The 19,406-nt window shown below is 46.5% G+C and overlaps 1 protein-coding gene across 1 annotated transcript in view; it reads left to right on the forward strand.

Moving 5' to 3' along the window:
- KISS1R (KISS1 receptor) overlaps nucleotides 1-19,406 on the forward strand; it is a 120,916-nt gene that overhangs the window by 72,071 nt on the left and 29,439 nt on the right. Inside the window, exon 3 of the mRNA XM_066602060.1 lies at nucleotides 15,028-15,163. Within this exon, the coding sequence (XP_066458157.1) occupies nucleotides 15,028-15,163 (136 nt within the window). The remainder of the gene's footprint in view (nucleotides 1-15,027; nucleotides 15,164-19,406) is intronic.

A 19,406-nucleotide genomic window follows, 5' to 3' on the forward strand; every position in this document is an offset into this window, starting at 1 on the left:
ATTGACCAGCACAGGGGTCAATACTAGCACTGCTTAAATAGGAGCAGAGCTACTCATCACCAGGCGAGGAATGACTTCACTTGCAACCACCACACCCCTCAGCTCCAGGAGAGGTAGGAATACTGCTAAACCCTGGTCTGGCCTGAAAGCAAGGTGGGAACCTCAGAACGGCTGCAACAGGTTATTTATTTATTTAAATAATATTGTTAAAGGGGTTGTCCCGCGGCAGCAAGTGGGTCTATACACTTCTGTATGGCCATATTAATGCACTTTGTAATGTACATTGTGCATTAATTATGAGCCATACAGAAGTTATAAAAAGTTTTATACTTATCTGCTCCGTTGCTGGCGTCCTCGTTCCCATGGAGCCGACTAATTTTCGCCCTCCGATGGCCAAATTAGCCGCGCCTGCGCAGTCCGGGTCTTCTGCAGTCTTCTATGGGGCCGCTCCTGTAGAATGCTGGCTCCGTGTAGCTCCGCCCCGTCACGTGCCGATTCCAGCCAATCAGGAGGCTGGAATCGGCAATGGACCGCACAGAAGCCCTGCGGTCCACGGAGACAGAGGATCCCGGCGGCCATCTTCAGCAGGTAAGTATGAAGACGCCGGACCGCCGGGATTCAGGTAAGCGCTGTGCGGGTTGTTTTTTTAACCCCTGCATCGGGGTTGTCTCGCGCTGAACGGGGGGGGGGGGGGGGGTGTTAAAAAAAACAAAAAAAACCCCGTTTCGGCGCGGGACAACCCCTTTAATAGTTTGTGATAATATTGCAGCAATTTTCTACATTTTTTTCTACATATTTATATATGTGTGTATCTCTTCCTTGGGATGGATCCACATTTTTGTTATGATTATAAGGAGTTAATGAAACATGTTTAATTGGTTTTAGTAAGGTGTACTATTTAAAGGAACAGGAAATGATGACATGCGTCTTCCTTGCTGTTTCACTAAGCACAGTTATTGGAATAAAGCAGTAAAAGCATACATCTGTGATACGTCCCTTTACTCCACATTGCTTTTCTTCGATGTTTAGTAGCATGCAACAACGCTATACAAAACCATCATGGGTCCGGCGATATGCCCATGAGGGTTTGTAGTCCATGTTTCCCTATGGAGCCTTCCTCCATGTTGCATCGCAACACATGAAAACACCATCCAGTCAGATGATGAAGAAGCTGTCTCTAAGGCCTCATGTCCACGGGGAAAATCAGGCCCGCTGCGGATTCTCCATGCAGAATCCCGCAGCGGGTCCCTCCTTTCCCGCGGACATGAGGCTAAAAACCAGATTAATCTCACCTGTCCGGACACTGCGGATCTTCCCTCCGTTGTGGCCGGATCTTCTTTCTTGGCCGGGCTGATGTGCTCGGCACGCTGGCAGTGTGCTGCACGCACGCGGCGGGCACTCCATTTTTTTTTTTTTTAACTCCTGCTCTCCCGCGCTACCATGCAGGAGAGCAGAAATTCAGGTACGGGTGTTCCGCGGATCCGGACGGCTTCCATAGGCTTCAATAGAAGCCTGCAGGAGCCGTCCCCGCGGGAGACCCGCACTAAAATAGAGCATGCTGCGGGTGTTTTCCCGCACACGCAATCCGCGCCTCAAGGGAAAATGACATCCGCAGGTATTTAATTACCTGCGGGTGTCCAATGCATTCCTATGGGGCGCGGATCACGCTGCGGGGAAAACGCTACGGATTTTAAATCGTATTTTCCCCATGGACATGAGGCCTTATGGTCACTTTATCGATGAGAAAAATGTCTCCAGTGAGTGAATGATTTACTGAATAGAGGTTGTCCAGAAAATGTGGCAAAAGGCTGGTGAGAACATAGGAACATAGTAACTGGTGCGTTGGCATCTGTTACAGCGAAGGAAAAGATGGGTCTGAGTACAGAAGCAGCGCACCTTCTTTTAGATGCAGTCCTCTTGCGTCTCTGATAAAATGTAGTATTTTACCGAATTGGCACTTGGTAGTTAGTTGAAAAATATCAGCTTTCTTCTAATAAGCAGTCATGCGTCTCACTCAGACGTGACATTAACTTGAAAGACAAGAGTAGGTTTGTAGAAGGAACTCAGAGCCACTCGGTAACTTTAAGGCCTCGTTCAGACCAGCCTGGTTTTTGCGCAGTATAGGCTATACTGCACTACAGATCGTGCGGATGGGTGATTTCCAGTTGTTAAGTCTTGAGCTTAATTAGCTGTAATATTGCCCGTTCACACGATCGGAGGTGCGTGGTGCGTGTTGTCCAGCTCCCATAGGAGTCTATGGAAAATCCTGCGCAGCGCACCAAAGATGGGTCAGGTCCATCCTTTTTCACAGCACGGACCTTAGATGTGAGCATTGTAGCCCCGCATGTCCTATCTTTGTTAGGTGCGAGTATTTTGTGCGTCTAAAGTTCCTTCATGCGAACGCTTCCATAGGAAACCATTGGTTCTAATAGACGCAATGTTTTCACGTGCCTATAACGCGCTAAAACCACACTGGTGTGAATGAGGCCTAAATGTTGGACTTATGCTAAATGCACAATTAAAAATAATTAGGTTAGGAGTAGAGATGAGCGAACGTGCTCGGCCCCGCCCCTTTTTCGCCCGACTACCGCGATTTTCGAGTACTTCCGTACTCGGGCGAAAAAATCCGGGGGTCGCCGTGGTGGCGCGGGGGGTTGCAGCAGGGAGTGGGGGGAGGGGGGAGAGAGAGAGAGGGCTCCCCCCTGTTCCCCGCTGCTACCCCCCCCCACGCCGCCACGCCTCTCCCCGCCCCCCCGGCGCACCCGAGTACTTTTCACCCGAGTAGTGAAGTACTCGAAAATCGCGGTATTTGGGCGAAAAAGGGGCGGGGCCGAGCACGGTCGCTCATCTCTAGTTAGGAGGTGAAACGCATTCAGTCAGTGGTTTAGATTATTTGGTTCTTTTTATGTTGGTCAAACTATTTGTTGCCTTTATAAATGAATTGCGGAGAAGGCTCCAGACAGCGGATGGAGCGCGTCAGGGATAAGCATGGAGGTGATGGTAAGGTGTTATGGTGTGCAGATATTGAATATGTGGAATGTACAGTGCTATTCAGAAAAGTGGCTAATGGATTCTGAAGACAAGCGGGCTTGGAGCCTGAACTTTAAAGAATAGAAACGAATGACACTAGGATGTTCTTAAATATTTGCCATGTTTGTAGCGCTGTTGTATAGTCACCATGGTGACGGTCGGGCGCCTGGATTTAGCAGACATCAGAATGTAGATACCGTGTGTGAGGCTTAAAGGGGTTGTCCCGCGCCGAAACGGTTTTTTGTTTTTTTTCAATAGCCCCCCCGTTCGGCGCGAGACAACCCCGATGCAGGGGTTAAACAAGAAAAACGCACAGTGCTTACCTGAATCCCCGCGCTCTGGTGACTTCTTACTTACCTGGTGAAGATGGCCGCCGGGATCTTCTCCCTCGGTGGACCGCAGCTCTTCTGTGCGGTCCATTGCCGATTCCAGCCTCCTGATTGGCTGGAATCGGCACGTGACGGGGCGGAGCTACGAGGAGCCGCTCTCCGGCACGAGCGGCCCCATTCAGAAAAGAAGACCGGACTGCGCAAGCGCGTCTAATCTGGCGATTAGACGCTGAAAATTAGACGGCACCATGGAGACGGGGACGCTAGCAACGGAACAGGTAAGTGAATAACTTCTGTATGGCTCATAATTAATGCACGATGTATATTACAAAGTGCATTAATATGGCCATACAGAGGTGTATACCCCCACTTGCTTTCGCGGGACAACCCCTTTAAGAGAGCGTCAAGAAACACATACCTGCCGTAGCTCTGCCGCACTGCGCCCGCCTCCCTGTATGTGCTGTTATGCATGAAATACAGTAAATCGATGCATTTTAGGAGACGCGTTGGCGAGCGAGGCTCTTTACGACTTCGGATGGATTACTCTGCATGTTTTGCTCTAACTGCTGACCCCTACCTGTTAATCCGTGTAGCCGCAGTCCAAGATCGATGATGACCGGGGACCAGTGCCATTTAACAAAGCTACTTTTCCATTCCCCATTTGTATATGCTTTTTCCCAGGAAGCATTGCACAGTCTATACAGGTCTCCCTACACAAACTTGGGGAGAAATTTTAACCCCCTCAGACCCAAGTTAAATGCCTCTCACCCAACCAACCAGTGTCCTGCTCTGTACTGACAGGGGCCGTCTGTCTGCGGACGGGTGTCTGTTCTTCTGGCTCTGCTTATATCATTAGGGTATTTTTATATGGAGCAAGTAATCCGTAGAACAAGCGAACGATGGCCGAGTCCCTTGTATTAAAATGCTGTCTCTTTGCACATGCAGATAGTCATTTACATGTTTTCATCATGTATTCATTCACTTGATCATTGGTATTGCAGGGGAATGGGAAGGAATGAGCAATCGCTTTTTACACATGATGGCTAGGTAATAAGTAAACTAGGATTCTCATGCCTGCATAAAATGAATGATGAATGATAAAATAACGAATTATTGTCCATTGTTCAGTCATTGCCCATGTTTATGTAAGGGGCTCAGATGATGCTTCCTTGGATGGAACCTCTACTTGCAATCTTACATGCATTTTACGGATTTCTCTTTTGAGTCATAGAATGGTAGAGTTGGAAGGACTGATTGAAATCGTGGCATGCCACAATTCTCCGCAGTGAGCCTATCATTAATATAGGCTCATCGCGGAGACCTTTTACTGCTTCCCTCTCCTCCCTCGCAGCCGAATATCACTAGCGATATTCTGTCGTGGCCATGGACAAGCGGCCTTAGTGAATTAAACAAACAACGTATACATTAAAACAATAAAATATTAATGTGCTACAATACATACCACCATATCTCCATTGTAATGGCGAGTCCATGCTCTGGGTGCCGTCAGCTTTTTCAGTTTTTTAGCTTTTTGGAGTTCTATGCAGTAGTCTGCTTGGAATATTCCATGGGAATGTGGCCCGGATGCAGCTACCTTCAACCTACATGTGATGAAGATGGAAGAAGAGGAGAGATGGCCTACAGGTCTTTCCCTAGTACCCCTACCCTAAAGTGTGCCTGAATGTGAAGTCAGCCATGCAGAGTTCCAGTACTACAAGTTGTGTGAGCGACCTGTAGAGAGTATACAGAGTATTTTGTCCAGGTGCTACCCAGATAACTTAGATTGTAAGCCCAGTGTCATCCTGTGTCTGCCTCCCTGTCCTCATCACCGTTTTCTACCTGCACTGGTGTGTGTTCTACAGTTATTTTCACCTGAAGTCTCGTAAATGATGCAAGTATTTTCAAGTAAAGTTCCCTTTGCCGACCGTTCCTGGCAATTGCATGTTTTCACTACTCCCCGTGTGTGGACTTTATTACGTCATGGGCGTCAATCGCAAGATCAAGTAAGCAACTAACCCCCTTTAATAGCCTGCCCTCGGCCCCTGGGACTCGTTCTCCATTTACCCTCAGGGTGGGAGACGGTAGTGACACAGTGACAAGGCCCTACTCTAATTCCAACTGTCTCCTAGGCTCCTCGGACACTGCAGAGGAGAAGAAAAAATTGTACATCAAGTAGCTGAAGAGACATAAGTGAAGAAGGCATATCCGGCATGTGGACTCCAGCACCACCTAAGAAACACAATAAAATACAATTAAAACCGAATGGTGTTCGGATACATTCTCGTGTGGTATTCATACACACTCACTGCCTTGGGATTGATGGGGCGCACATCACATAGGAGGGGAACACTGAAGTTATTACGTCCATATTATTGCGAGACTGTTTGCTTTGCAGTCATGGTTACTGCGAGAGCGTCAGTTGTTTGCACATGCGCTGATGCCCCTGTGTGATTTTGGATGTTTGGGGTCATGTGATGGACCTAATGACGTCTTCGGGTGGGCTTTCGCACATGTGTGAATACCCCTGTGTGACATATGTCACTTGTAAGTATACGTTGCACCAAAACACTTCCTCACGCATGCGCATTCAGTGGAGATGATGCCAGTGAATCCATTCTTACCTGTGAAGGCACCCAGGGCATGGACCCGCCATTACAATGGAGATATAGTGGTATGTATTGTACCACATTAATATTGTATTGTTTTTAACCCCTTAACAACCAGCCCATAGTCTTTTTACGTCCTGCTCAAGTGGGCTTTATTCTCTGAGGACGTAACAACTGCAGAGAATAAAGCCCCGTGGGCTCTGGACGTGACAGCTCCATGCTGTCGGTGCCCACAGGTAGCCGACAGCATGGAGCTGTCATCCTGGGCTGCGGGGACAGCGCCGATCGCAATAAAGTGTAAAAAAAAATTAAAAAGTTAAAGATTCAGGTGCCCTGATGGATCCCCGATGTCTGCCGTGGAGAATGGGTCCTCCGGGACCTGGCGTGGCTCTTCTGCGCACGCGTGCCAGACGAATGACATCACACGCATGCGCAGAAGAATGGGAGCCCCGGGGAGTTTACAATCTCCTGGTTCCCGGCTCCTGAAGGTAGCCGGGAACCAGGGGATGTCCCTGGGGACCGCGGCGAGCGGTCCCCAGGCCCGCGATCGCCGCTGTCCAGTGGAGAGCGGCGATCGCGAAAAAGTTTTAAAAAAAGTAAAAATAAGGTTAATTTCACCTCCCCTCATGGATCGGATCCATGAGGGGAGGTGAAAATACTCAGTCCTCAGCGGTGTCCCGGTCTTCCGGGACCTGAGTCCCCTTCTGCGCATGCGCGCCCGATGATTGATATCGGGCGCGTGCACAGAGAGGCTCAGGACCCGGGAAATTTAAAATCCCTCTGCTCCTGGCTGCCATGTGTAACCAGGAGCAGAGTGATGTCCCTGCGGAGATGATCACTGTTATCCAATGGATAGCAGTGATCATTTAAAGTAAAAAAAAAGTGTAAAAAAGTAATTAAAAAAAAGTGTAAAAAAGTAAAAAAAAATTTAAAAAGTAAAAAAAAGTTTAAAACGCTTACATTTCATCTCCCCTCACAGATCAAATCCGTGAGGGAGGATGAAATTACGTACCTAAGGCCCCCGGATTTATCCGCGAACCTTACCACAGCTTCTGCGCACGCGGCCGTCGCCAAAGCGGCGGACGCATGCGCAAAAGCTGTGGATTGCCAGGATAACTTAAAATCTCCCTGCTCCTGGCTACAAAACTGAGCCAAGAGCCTGGAAATTTCACGGGGGGCGGTTCCTGGTCACGTGTTCGCCGTCATCCAATGAATAATGGCTATCACGTAAAAGTAAAAAAAAAAAGTTAGTTTCATCTCCCCTCACCGATGCGATCGATGAGAGGAAATTAAACTTTAACGGAGGCCTCCGTATTTGCACCCCAACGCGATCCTCATCCGTGAACTTACCCGGATTCTGCACATGTGACCGCGGGCAAAATACCGGACACATGCACAGGAGTCGGGGAGCCCAGGAAACTTAAAATCTCCTTGCTCTCGGCGACCAACGGGCACGAGAGCATGGAGCAGTGACGGGTGGCCCCGTTGAGCGGTCCCCGGTCACGTAATAGAAAAGTAGCGCTCTAACATAGGTCGGTCTCACGTGACTGGATAGGAATTACGGATTCCGCATGCGTCTGATCCGCGGTAATACGCAGATCAATCGCATTGGATTACACAATTCCGCTCACGTTAGCGGGTTGGAATTGCATAATCCACTCGCAGAAAAGAGAACGCAGCAGGTTCTATTTTACCGCGGCTATCCGCAGCATAGAGCCTATTGTGCTCCGTGGTCGCGGATATACCCGCAGCCCATACGCAACTACGTTGTATACGGGCTGCGGGTACCCGCGTCATTGCTAAGCGACGGTGCGGGAAATACAAACAAAAAAAGGTGTACTGCGAATGACCGCCTGCGTGAGTAGGCAGTTATGCCCAGTACATTACGCGGCCATACGCAAGGTCACAGCCGGGCTCACAGCTGGGATCCGCTGCGGGCCTCCGCAAGCGGATTCCACCTACGTCAGTGTGAGCCCGGCAATATTCAGACCGCTACCTGTGATACGTATTTTACAAGAAGCCCCGGGAACGCTTGCCTTCCTGCAGTTCCAGGAGCAGCTTGTTGAGCGTCTTCTGTGTGAGACCCCCGCACCTCAGCAAGCTTACGATGACTCACGGAACGCCACTTTTTACACCCCATCCCCACCGCTAAGGTCACGAAATACCCCCCAAAATGAGAGGAGGAGAGATACCCGGTTTTCTTGCCCCATGTGCCTAACCCAACCAGCCTCCGTAATTTCCCCTGTCTTCGGACATAAAACGCAGTTTATATTATTACCTTTATCTAATAATTAGGGAATGCCAAAAAATGGGGATGGCGGGAGGGGGGGGGGATTATTTTTAGGAAGTCAATTTTTTTTCCTTATAAGTGGGCAATGGGGCCTGGGATTTATTCAGTTCTGCCCTGAAATCCAGCAGGCATTCCCTCCATTACAGGCCTTGCCATGTGTTCTGTAAGTAGATTAGGGCCACATTGGGTATGTTTCTGAACACGGGACAAACGGGGGTATCCATTTTGGGGTGACCGTCTTCATTCCTATGTACACTGTACAAAAAAAACAGTTTTTAAATTGACAAAATTGCCAAAAAAATGAAAATCGTAATTTTTTCATTCTGCTTTGCTTAGATTCATTCAAATACTGTGGGGTCAAAATACGCAGTACACCCCTAGATGAATTTGTTAAGGGGTCTAGTTTTCAAAATGGGGTCATTTGTGGGAGTTCTCTATCGTTTTGGCCGCTCAATTGCTCTACAAGTGGGCAATGGGGCCTGGAATTTATTCTGTTGTACACTGAAATACAACAGGTGCTCCTTCCATTATAGGCCTAGCCATGTTTCCTTTAAGTAGATTAGGGCCACAATGGGTATGTTTCTGAACACGGGACAAACAGGTGTATCCATTTTGGGGTGAACGTCTTCATTCCTATGTACACTGTACAAAAAAAACTGTTTTTAAATTGACACAATTGCCAAAAAAATGAAAATCATAATTTTTTCCTTCTGCTTGGCTTAGATTCATTCAAAAACTGTGAAGTCAAAAAAGTCATGGTACCCCTAGATAAATTCGTTAAGGGGTCTACTTTTCAAAATGGGGTCACTTGTGGGGGTTCTCCATCGTTTTGGTCACTCAATGGCTCTACAAGTGGGCAATGGGGACTAAATGTCCTTCAAGCAAAGTTTCTGTTCCGAAAGCCACCGGTTGCTCCTTTCATTTTGGGCCCCATTGTGCATCCAGACATAATACTAGGGCCACAATGGGTAAGTTTCTGAGCACAGGACAAACAGGGGTACCCATTTTGGGGTGCAATTCTTCATTCATATATGTGCTGTACAAAAAAAAGCTGCTTTTGAAATGACAGAATTACCAAAGAAATGAAATTCATAATTTTTTTCCTTCGGCTTGACTTAGATACATTCAAAAACTGTGAAGTCAAAAAAGTCATCGTACCCCTAGATAAATTCGTTAAGGGGTCTACTTTTCAAAATGGGGTCACTTGTGGGGGTTCTCCATCGTTTTGGTCACTCAATGGCTCTACAAGTGTGCAATGGGGACTAAATCTCCTTCAAGCAAAATTTCTGTTCTGAAAGCCACCGGTTGCTCCTTTCATTTTGGGCCCCATTGTGCATCCAGACATAATACTAGGGCCACAATGGGTATGTTTCTGAGCACGGGACAAACAGGGGTATCCATTCTGGGGTGCAAATCCTCATTTTCATGTGTACTATAGAAAAAAGTCCTGTCTTTAAAATGATATATTTGCAAAAATATGAAATTTTAGTTTTTCTCCTCTAAATTGCATTGACTCCTAAAAAAAAAATATGGGGTTAAAATACTCATGTCACCCCTCAGTGAATACGTTAAGGGGTGTAGTTTTTAAAATTGGGTCATTTGTGGGGGTATCTATCATTTGACTCCGATGAGCCTTTCCAATCTTGGCTTGGTGTAGGAAAACAAAGTGTTCTTCAAAATGCTGAAAAGTAATGTTAAATTTGTACGTCTCCTAAATGGTTAAAAAAAACACAAAAGTTTTTCCGATGTGCGCCCAAAATAAAGTAAACGGATGGAAATATATATCTTAGCAAACATTTCTATATTATGTTTGCACATATTTGAGATATTGCAGTTGGAAATGTGAAAAAAATGACGATTTTTTTTCCAAAATTTTCCCAATTTTGGCGCTTTTAATAAATAAACACAAATTCTATCAGTCTTTTTTTTCCCGCCTAAACGAAGTACAACATGTGGCGAAAAAACAATGTCAGAGTCGCTTGGATATGCAAAACCTTTCTGGTGTTTTTCCATGTTAAAGTGACACGTGTCAGATTTGCAAAATTCGGCCTGGTCATTAAGGTGCAAACAGGCTTGGTCACTAAGGGGTTAATGTATTTGTTGTTTGTTTATTTCACTTAGTGGGCGTATATTTAATCCAGATTGGTGGCTTGTTATGTGTTGTCTGTTATTTATATGCCTGTATGCCTATGACATTATAAGTTTATTAAAGCTGGGGAGATTGAAGTTATGTCTGTTTTGTGATCATGGAATTTTTTACACCTTACCGTATATGCTCCCACATTCTTTATGATCCTCCTGATTGGTTGCTGTCACTCAAAATTGTCACACAAGCTTGTGAAAAGGGATAGTAGACAAGACAGGAAGTGGGGAGAAGTTAGACAGTCTGAGCTGGAACTAGACAGGGAGAAAAGGCAGTTAGGAGGAGAGTTGTAGATAAAAGGTGGAGGAGAGCGGACGGGTCGTGGTGAGGAGGAGAAGTGTACAGTCAAGATGCAGGAAGGAAACAAGCTTACAAAGTTCTAACTCCCAGGGCAGTTTTGAGGAGTACAGATTGGGATCTTCCTACATAGCAGTGAGTATTACGAGCCCAGGTTAAACTGAAGTCAGAAAAAGAACAGTTCACCCAAGTCTTCATTACAAACACCGTCTGCATTGTGAGCCACTAATGTAAAACCCTCATAACTTAGACTCATGGGAGTCTTGTTAAAAGTAAATCTTAAAACACAGAGCGAGAGAGAGTGCCTTGAAGAAAATGCTGCTTTCATGTTCTTGAATGTACTGAATTCAGCGTTATTGTCTATTGGAAAGTCTGCATTGCTTTGGATTGGGCCAGTTGTTGTTCAAAAGGACTGTTAGTAAATAGAGATGAGCGAACGTACTCGGTAAGGCCGATTTCGCAATCGAGCACTGCGATTTTCGAGTACTTCACTACTCGGGTGAAAAGATTCGGGGGGCGCCGTGGGTGAGCGGGGGGTTGCAGAGGGGAGTGGGGGGGGGGGAGAGGGAGAGAGAGAGAGTTCCCCCCCCTGTTCTGCGCTACTACCCCCAGCTCCACCCCGCCCCCCGGCGACCCCCGAATCTTTTCACCCGAGTAGTGAAGTACTCGAAAATCGCGGTGCTCGATTGCGAAATCGGCCTTACCGAGTACGTTCGCTCATCTCTATTAGTAAACTGTGTGCCTTCAGTTTGCAACAAGATTACTGTGGACTTGTCTCAATTCTTTCTTTACTATCTGTAAAAATTCAGAGCCCTAAGGTACTGGTGTCACCCGTGACAAAACTGTTAGACATTAGACTACCCAGAGTAAAATCCTCTTTCCACTGCACGTGATCCAGCAAGGCCATTTTTGCAGCCATTGAGAGAAGGGATGGCAGAGGTACCCATGACCACCATCTTGTTTTTACCTGTGGTCTCCCACACATCTGGCTTGCCTCCACTGGGAAGCCACAGAAGGACATGAGGAGCCAAGCTTAGGCTCAGACCAGCCAGTCTGAGCCAAGCTCAAGTAGAGCCCAGCCTGGGTTTAGATTGAGATTCCTCCAAGGAGAAGGGTGAAAAACAAATCATGGATACAAGCCAGGGCAGACTCCGCAGACCCAGAAAGGAGGACAGGCCTAGAGATTGGGAGTGGATATTATTCCAGCTAGGTCAGAAGCCAGCGTGTCTAGAAAAGTGACCTTTTGGCTTCCCTCCATTTTTCTATGAATAACTGTCTGAAGCAGCCACCAAAACTCAGATTGGCGGCCTAGTTTTCCTAACAGAGAGAGAGTTGAGGAGTCAAAACCTGTTATGCATGTTACTAGTAAATCTATTAGGTGTTGCTGTTGTCTGTACCAGCTGTAAAGTGTGAACTGTTTCTTGATCTTTCAAGTGTCAAGTAAACCGTGTGCCTCCAGTTTTACCAAAGCTCATTGAGTCTGGTCTCTTTATTTCCTCGTTACTTGATTCTCTGAGGCACTGGCGTCACATGGAACTTTTACTACTGTGGTTTCTAGCCACCCTTGTGTGATCCGCCTACTGCACGGTCCTTCGTTCCACGCAGAGTAGCCACCACCTTGACTAGTCCTGAGTTAGAACAAACAACTTTAGTTACATCTGTCGACTCCAGCTTGCTGCACGTCTCCAAAAAGTAAGCGTGACCCATCTGTGCCCCCATAAACTAGTATTGTCTCTCAGAGTAGTAATTCCCATTAAATAGACTGCTTCCCGTCTGTCCAATGCTCCATTTAGAAGGCAACCATTGCTTTTATTCAAATTTATATGCTCATCCTGCTCTCCATCGCTTCAGATCAGGGATAGAAAGCAGGAGGGTGTAAATAGACAGTCTGCACCATGTGACTGCAGCTCAGCGCGAGCCTTCAATAAGGTCCAATGTCCAAGGGCGTTTTTTATTTATGGAATCCGCGCGAGATCCGCAGCTCTAGCCGCCCATAGACAAGCATCTGGCACCTGCACTTCATTTAAATCCTGTGGATGTAATTTTAAATAATTTGTGGATGCCACGAGCGGATATTAAATCGCAGCATGCACCATTTTGCCACGGATCACACTCGCATGTGGCTCCATTCATCTCTATGGGAGCTTAGGATCCGCAGTGCATCCGCAAATACATTTAAATACATTTGCGGATTTGAAGGTTAAAAGCAATTAGGGAGGTGAGGAAAAGGCTGGGAGGTGGGGTTGTGGATTTTTTCCACGCGGATGATCCTCAGTGCTGTGGATACGAGGCCTTGGGCTGCCTTCACTCTGGTGTGAAAATCGGGTGAGATTTGTGCGTTACAAGATGCACAAATATGAACCTCATTCTTTTTAATGGCTTCATACACATTAGCGATTTTTCCCAACATGGTACCGCGATAAGGTGCTATGCGAGAAACAAATCGCAGCATGTTCTATCTTTGTGTGTGCCCTTGTATCACGTCGCTCGTTACTGGCAATGAGTGTAGTGTCCCAGACATCATTCTGGACCCCTCCATATTGTCATACATGTTTGTCTTATGTGGGATGCACTGTGCAAAGCTGTCATGTCTATTTTCTGTATGTGTGTTGCACAGCTGCAGCGTCTGAAGGGTTAACTCCATTAAAATGATTGCCTGTGAGCTTGGCTGCATGCTGAATGTATCTATCTTACGTACATGTGACGTGGTGTGGATGAATCCATAAGTAGGAGTAATTGGGTTCATACACATTTGTGACTTTTCCCCACATGGTACCGCGATATAATGCTATGTGAGAATCACATCGCAGCACGTCCTATCTTTGTGCGTGCCCTTGTATTGCATCGCTCATTGCTGTTAATGAGGATGGCGAAACATTGCACCGCGTGCTAGGCTCATCCGAGTGCATGCGATGCGGGGTCTCTCTATTGAAAACAATGAGAGACACTGCAAAGTGATGCGAGGCAGGTTAAATATAAAAACACCTCACATCCGCGGGGAAATTCCATGTTGGCGCGCGCGATATCGGGTCCTGATTCTCGGCCTAAGGGCGCCCACCCACTGGCGTTTGCGATTTTCGTGCGTGAAAAACGCAGCGTTTTCGGCGCGTTTTTCGCGGCGTTTTCGCGGCATTTTCGCGGCTTTTTGCGTTAATTTACATTGACATTCATGGGTGCATTAAGAGAAAAATAAGGACACATATGCAACTGACAGTTCCTATGTTAAAAATTGCAATGGACTGAAAAAAAAAACGCCAGTGGACAGGAGTACATTCAAAACTAATTGCTCTTGAGAAAAAACGCAAAACGCAAAGGAAAAAAAATCGCCAGTGGGTGGGCGCCCTTATATCGCGCCCACCTGTGTGAAGTTAGGCTTACACGGACATAATTGTGCATGCAAAGTTTGCACACGCATATAGTAGGTTATATTGGGTTAGTCCTCATCTTATGTTATGTGCTAAATAGCCTTTTAATCCTTTCCAATCCAATTTGTATCCTGGTTTTCCTAAGGGGCTTACTCTTTTTCTGCTGTTATACAATGGCGCTATCTGCTGGCTAAAGCCAGTACTGCATGAGGTGACAAGTTGGATAGGCTCCGACAGCAGAGAGGCTGGCAATATACAGTAAGAGAACCCCGACGGACGTCTTCCAACATCGGAGCTGTACAGCCTTAAATCATAATGTCTTTAGATGTCAGACAGTGGATTGGAGAGGGTTTAATCAGAGTGGTAGGTGTTGTGCGCTAAAACTACAGTTCAATGAGCAAACGTGTACAAATCAACTTCATCAACATCGTTCAGTGTGCAAATACGCTGCGCTAAAGTGAGTTTATTTACACATATTCTAGTGAAGCCGCTCTTAAAGGCATCTTGTGGAAATATTCCACATGTGCGAAAAGTCCTTAAAGCCGCTCTCACGCAGCCCGCATTTTACCGTATATTAGGAAATCTGCAACAAATCTGTGTCAAAATTGGCATGTAAGAAATATGGATTTTGGTGCGGATTTGTCTGAGGAGGAATTTTCTGCCCCGTCTGAAGGCTCCCTTGTAGGACCTCGAGTCTCTTCCTCCATCCTCCTGGACAGTATACAATGTGATGGAGTATCTTCTCTCATGGAAATACAACAGTGTAACATTTTCTTAGGCTCTCAATATTCTTGTTTCATTATCAAAATCAGTCGTCCGTACGTGACTCTCTGGTTGGCGCCGCTCTCCGTCAAGAGCTCTCCAGAAGTGTGGCGGTAGATGATATATACTGTCTACTGATCTGCTGTGACAAGGGGGGCCAATTGCTTTAGGTTGTCGCTCTCATATATGGCCTTTTATCTTGTAGGTGGCGGTGCAAGCTACCTGCGTGACCCTGACCGCTATGAGTGTGGATCGCTGGTACGTGACTGTGTTCCCGCTGCGCTCTCTGCGTCAGAGAACCCCACGCCTGGCTGCAGCTGTAAGCCTGGGAATCTGGATAGGTAACTCAATATACAACAATGCCGGTGTTTACAGAAAATGGAAAAACAGAAGTTAAATCCACTAACAATCAGGGGTGAAAAGATAAAAAAGCTAAATATTAAGGCAGCTTTCACACCTTGTGGTTTCTTGCTCCATTCGGAGAGCAGGGGAATCCCCCGACTGAACAGGTCCGTACGGAACCGAACAGCATCGAACAGATCCCGTTGACTATAAGGGGGTCTGTTCGGTTTCTGGAGGTTCCAGCGCAGATAGGAAAGAAGCCTAACTTAGCTGGAGACACATTCAGCTATGTGATGGAGAGATTGTAGAAGTGGAGAACCAAGAAATCATGAACTGGAGAACATTTGGAGATACTGTAGATGTTTGTGTGTGCAGTTGGACACATTGGCATTATACCATCCATCATAATGTACGGCTTCTGGGTCCCAGTGCAAACCAACAATGTCCTTCCATTTTCACCAGCTCAGAGGTAACTAGAAAAACTCACATAATTATAGCGGTGAGGGCTTCTTCAGATGGGCATGTTTTGATCATCACGGACACATAACAGGACGAAACCATTGCTTTCAATGGTTGTGTTTTCACTATCGGGATTCTCGCCTGTTAATAGTACACAGTGGCCTCACCTGACCAGCGGCACTCCACCTGACCAGGCCGCTGGGGAGCCCAAGTCGGGGAGCGCTGACAGCAAGAAGCCTTCAGAGGAGATGAGTGGGAGTGCTGCATATTATGAAATCAGCTGCGGATACACGGCTCATTTCCAGTCAAAATAGTTTTTGGATGTAGAAATGTTGCGGAATATGCCGCGGAAATTTCCACTGCGAACATTTCGCAGCATTTCCGCCACATGTAAACAGTAGTAATCGTGACCCCTATATTGGCCCCAGTATTAATAGTGACCTCTATATTTGCCCGAGTAGTAATAGTATCCCCAGTAACAATAGTGACCCTTAAATTGTCCCACGTAGTAATAGTGAACCCCACAGCAGCAAGAGTAGTGACCCCCACAGTGTCTTCCATAGTAATAGTGAACCCCACAGTAGCCTTAGTATTAAGTAACCGCACAGCAGCTCCAGTAGTCATAATAACCCCTACATTGGCCTCAGTAGAAATAGCGACCCCCACAGTGGCCTCAGTAATAATAGTGATACCTCCACAGTAACTCCAGTAGTGATAGTGACCCCCACAGTGGCCTCAGTAATAATAGTGCCCCTATATTGGCTTCAGTAGTAATACTGTCCCCCACAGTAGCCTCAGTAGTAATAGTGATCCCCACAGTAACTCCAGTAGTAATAGTGACACCTCACAGTAGCCCCAGTAGAAATAGTAACCCCCACAGTAGCTATAGTAGTAATAGTGTCTCACACAGTAACTTCAGTAGTATTAGTGACCCACACAGTAGCTCAGGTAGTAATAGTGACCTCCTATATTGGTCCCAGTAAAATAGTGACTTTCACAGTTATCTCAGTATTACTAGTGACCCCCTATATTGGCCCCAGTAGTAAATGTCCCCCACAGTGATCTTAGTAATAGTGACCCCTATATTGGCCTCAGTAATAATAGTGCCCCTATACTGGCCTCAGTGGTAATAGTGTCTCCCACAGTGGCCTCAGTGGTAATAGTGCCTCCCACAGTGGCCTCAGTAGTAATAGAAACCCCCACAGTGGCCTCAGTAGTAATAGTGACCCCCACGGAAGCCGCAGAAGTAATAGTAACCGCTACAGTAGTTAGAGCTGTAATAGTGATCCCCACATTAGCTCTAGTAGTAATAGTGACTCCCACAGTGGCCTCAGTAGTAATAGAAACCCCCACAGTGGCCTCAGAAGTAATAGTGACCCCCACAGAAGCCGCAGAAGTAATAGTGACCCCTGCAGTTGTTAGAGCTGTAATAGTGATCCCCACATTAGCTCTAGTGGTAATAGTGACTCCCACAGTAGCCCCAGTAGAAATAGTGACCCCCACAGTTGCCTCAGTAATAATAGTGACCCTATATTTGCCCCAGTAGTAATAGTGTCCCCTACAGTGATCTCAGTAGTAATAGTGTCCCCCACAGTGATCTCTGTAGTAATAGTGACCCCCCACAGTAGCTCCAGTAGTAATAGTGACCTCTATATTGGCCCAAGTAGTAGTAGTGACCCCCACAGTGGCCTCAGTAATAATAGTGACCCCCTATATTGACCCCCACAGTAATAGTGTCCCCCACAGTAGCTCCAGTAGTAATAGTGACCTCTATATTGGCCCCAGTAGTAATAGTGACCCCCACAGTGGCCTCAGTAGTAATAGTAATCCCCACAGTGGCCTCTGTAGTAATAGTAATCCCCACAGTGGCCTCTGTAGTAATAGTAATCCCCACAGTGGCCTCTGTAGTAATAGTAATCCCCACAGTGGCCTCTGTAGTAATAGTAATCCCCACAGTGGCCTCTGTAGTAATAGTTATCTTCACAGTGGCCTCTGTAGTAAGTTATCTCCACAGTGGCCTCTGTAGTAATAGTGACCCCCACAGTAGCTCCAGTAATAATAGTTACCCCACAGTAGCCTCAGTAGTAGTAGTGACCCCCACAGTACCTTCAGTAGTAATACTGACCTCTGTATTGGGCTCAGTAGTAATAGTGTCCCCCACAGTAGATTCAGTAGTAATAGTGACCCGTATATTGGCCCCAGTAGTAATAATGACCCCCATAGTGGCCTCAGTAATAATAGTGACCCCTATATTGGCCTCCACAGTAATAATGTTCACTACAGTAGCTCCAGTAGTAATAATGACCCCTATATTGGCCTCTGTAGTAAGTGATCCCCACAGTGGCCTCTGTAGTAATAGTGATCCCCACAGTGGCCTCTGTAGTAATACTGATCCCCACAGTGGCCTAAGTAGTAACAGTGTCCCCTACAGTAGCTCCAATAGTAATAGTAACGCACACAGTGTCTTCCGTAGTACAAGTAACCCCTGAATTAGCTGTAGTAGTGATAGTGACCCCCACAGTGGCCTCAGTAGTAATGATGTAACATCTTATGCAACACCCAGGATATATAGGATGTGAATCTTTATTTTACTGTCGACATGGACAGAGGGACATGCATAAACATATATGTTAAATTCTCTGTACCCCTTACAGAAGGGTTACAGAGAATTATATACATAGGAGGCTGTCTCACTATATGTTAACACTATGGATTGACGTTATCTTTACATCAAACAACAAAGTATATTTTTACTTTACAAAGGAGAGGGGGGGTAGTGGGTGAATTTCAGCTGCTACATTCCTAATATCAGATTCCACAGTGGATATCAGCTACAGCTCAGCAGCCAGTATCACACAGAAGAGGATTAGATACATATGTAATAAACAGAACAATATATAATATGCATCACCCTTTGGGTTGCTAATAGAGATGAGCGAACGTACTCGTCCGAGTATTAGCGTGTTCGAGATGCTCGTTACTCGTGACGAGTACCACGCAATGTTCGGGTTACTTTCACTTTCATCTCTGAGACGTTAGCGCGTTTTTCTGGCCAATAGAAAGACAGGGAAGGCATTACAACTTCCTCCTGTGACGTTCAAGCCCTATACCACCCCCCTGCAGTGAGTGGCTGGCGAGATCAGGTGTCACCCGAGTATATAAATCGGCCCCTCCCGCGGCTCGCCACAGATGCATTCTGACATAGAGGAGGGAAAGTGCTGTTGGTGCCGGAGCTGCTATCGAGAGAGCGTTAGGAGTATTTTAGGCTTCAAGAACCCCGACGGTCCTTCTTAGGGCCACATCTAACCGTGTGCAGTAGTGTGGAGGCTGCTTTTTGCAGTGTTGCACATTTTTTTTTTTTGTATATCGGCCGTGCAGAGCATTGCGCCCTGCAGTAATTATACATAGTCCAGGGCCAGTAGTGGTGGTGAGGCAGGGACAGAAGACATATATTGTGAGGCAGGGACAGAAGACATATATTTATTGAATATAGGCAGTGGGCCTTTCCAAAAACATTTGGGAAAAAAATCTATTTGGGCTGCCTGTGACTGTCCTCAGTGTTCTGGGTCTGTGCTGGGTGTAGTTGTCCTCCTAATTCATACGCAGCCAGCTAAGTGTTACAGCAGGCTTGCGCAAAATGATTTCCTGGCTCTGCTGTGCGTTCAGTAAGCGAAGTGAGCCTCCAACCACAGGCCAATAAGCGGCACATTTAATTACAGCGTTCTGTTTCTGCACTACTGGTAATACACCATGCTGAGGGGTAGGGATAGGCCTATAGGACGT

This window comes from Eleutherodactylus coqui, chromosome 5, assembly GCF_035609145.1.
Source record: "Eleutherodactylus coqui strain aEleCoq1 chromosome 5, aEleCoq1.hap1, whole genome shotgun sequence".
In the NCBI taxonomy this organism is placed as follows: domain Eukaryota; kingdom Metazoa; phylum Chordata; class Amphibia; order Anura; family Eleutherodactylidae; genus Eleutherodactylus; species Eleutherodactylus coqui.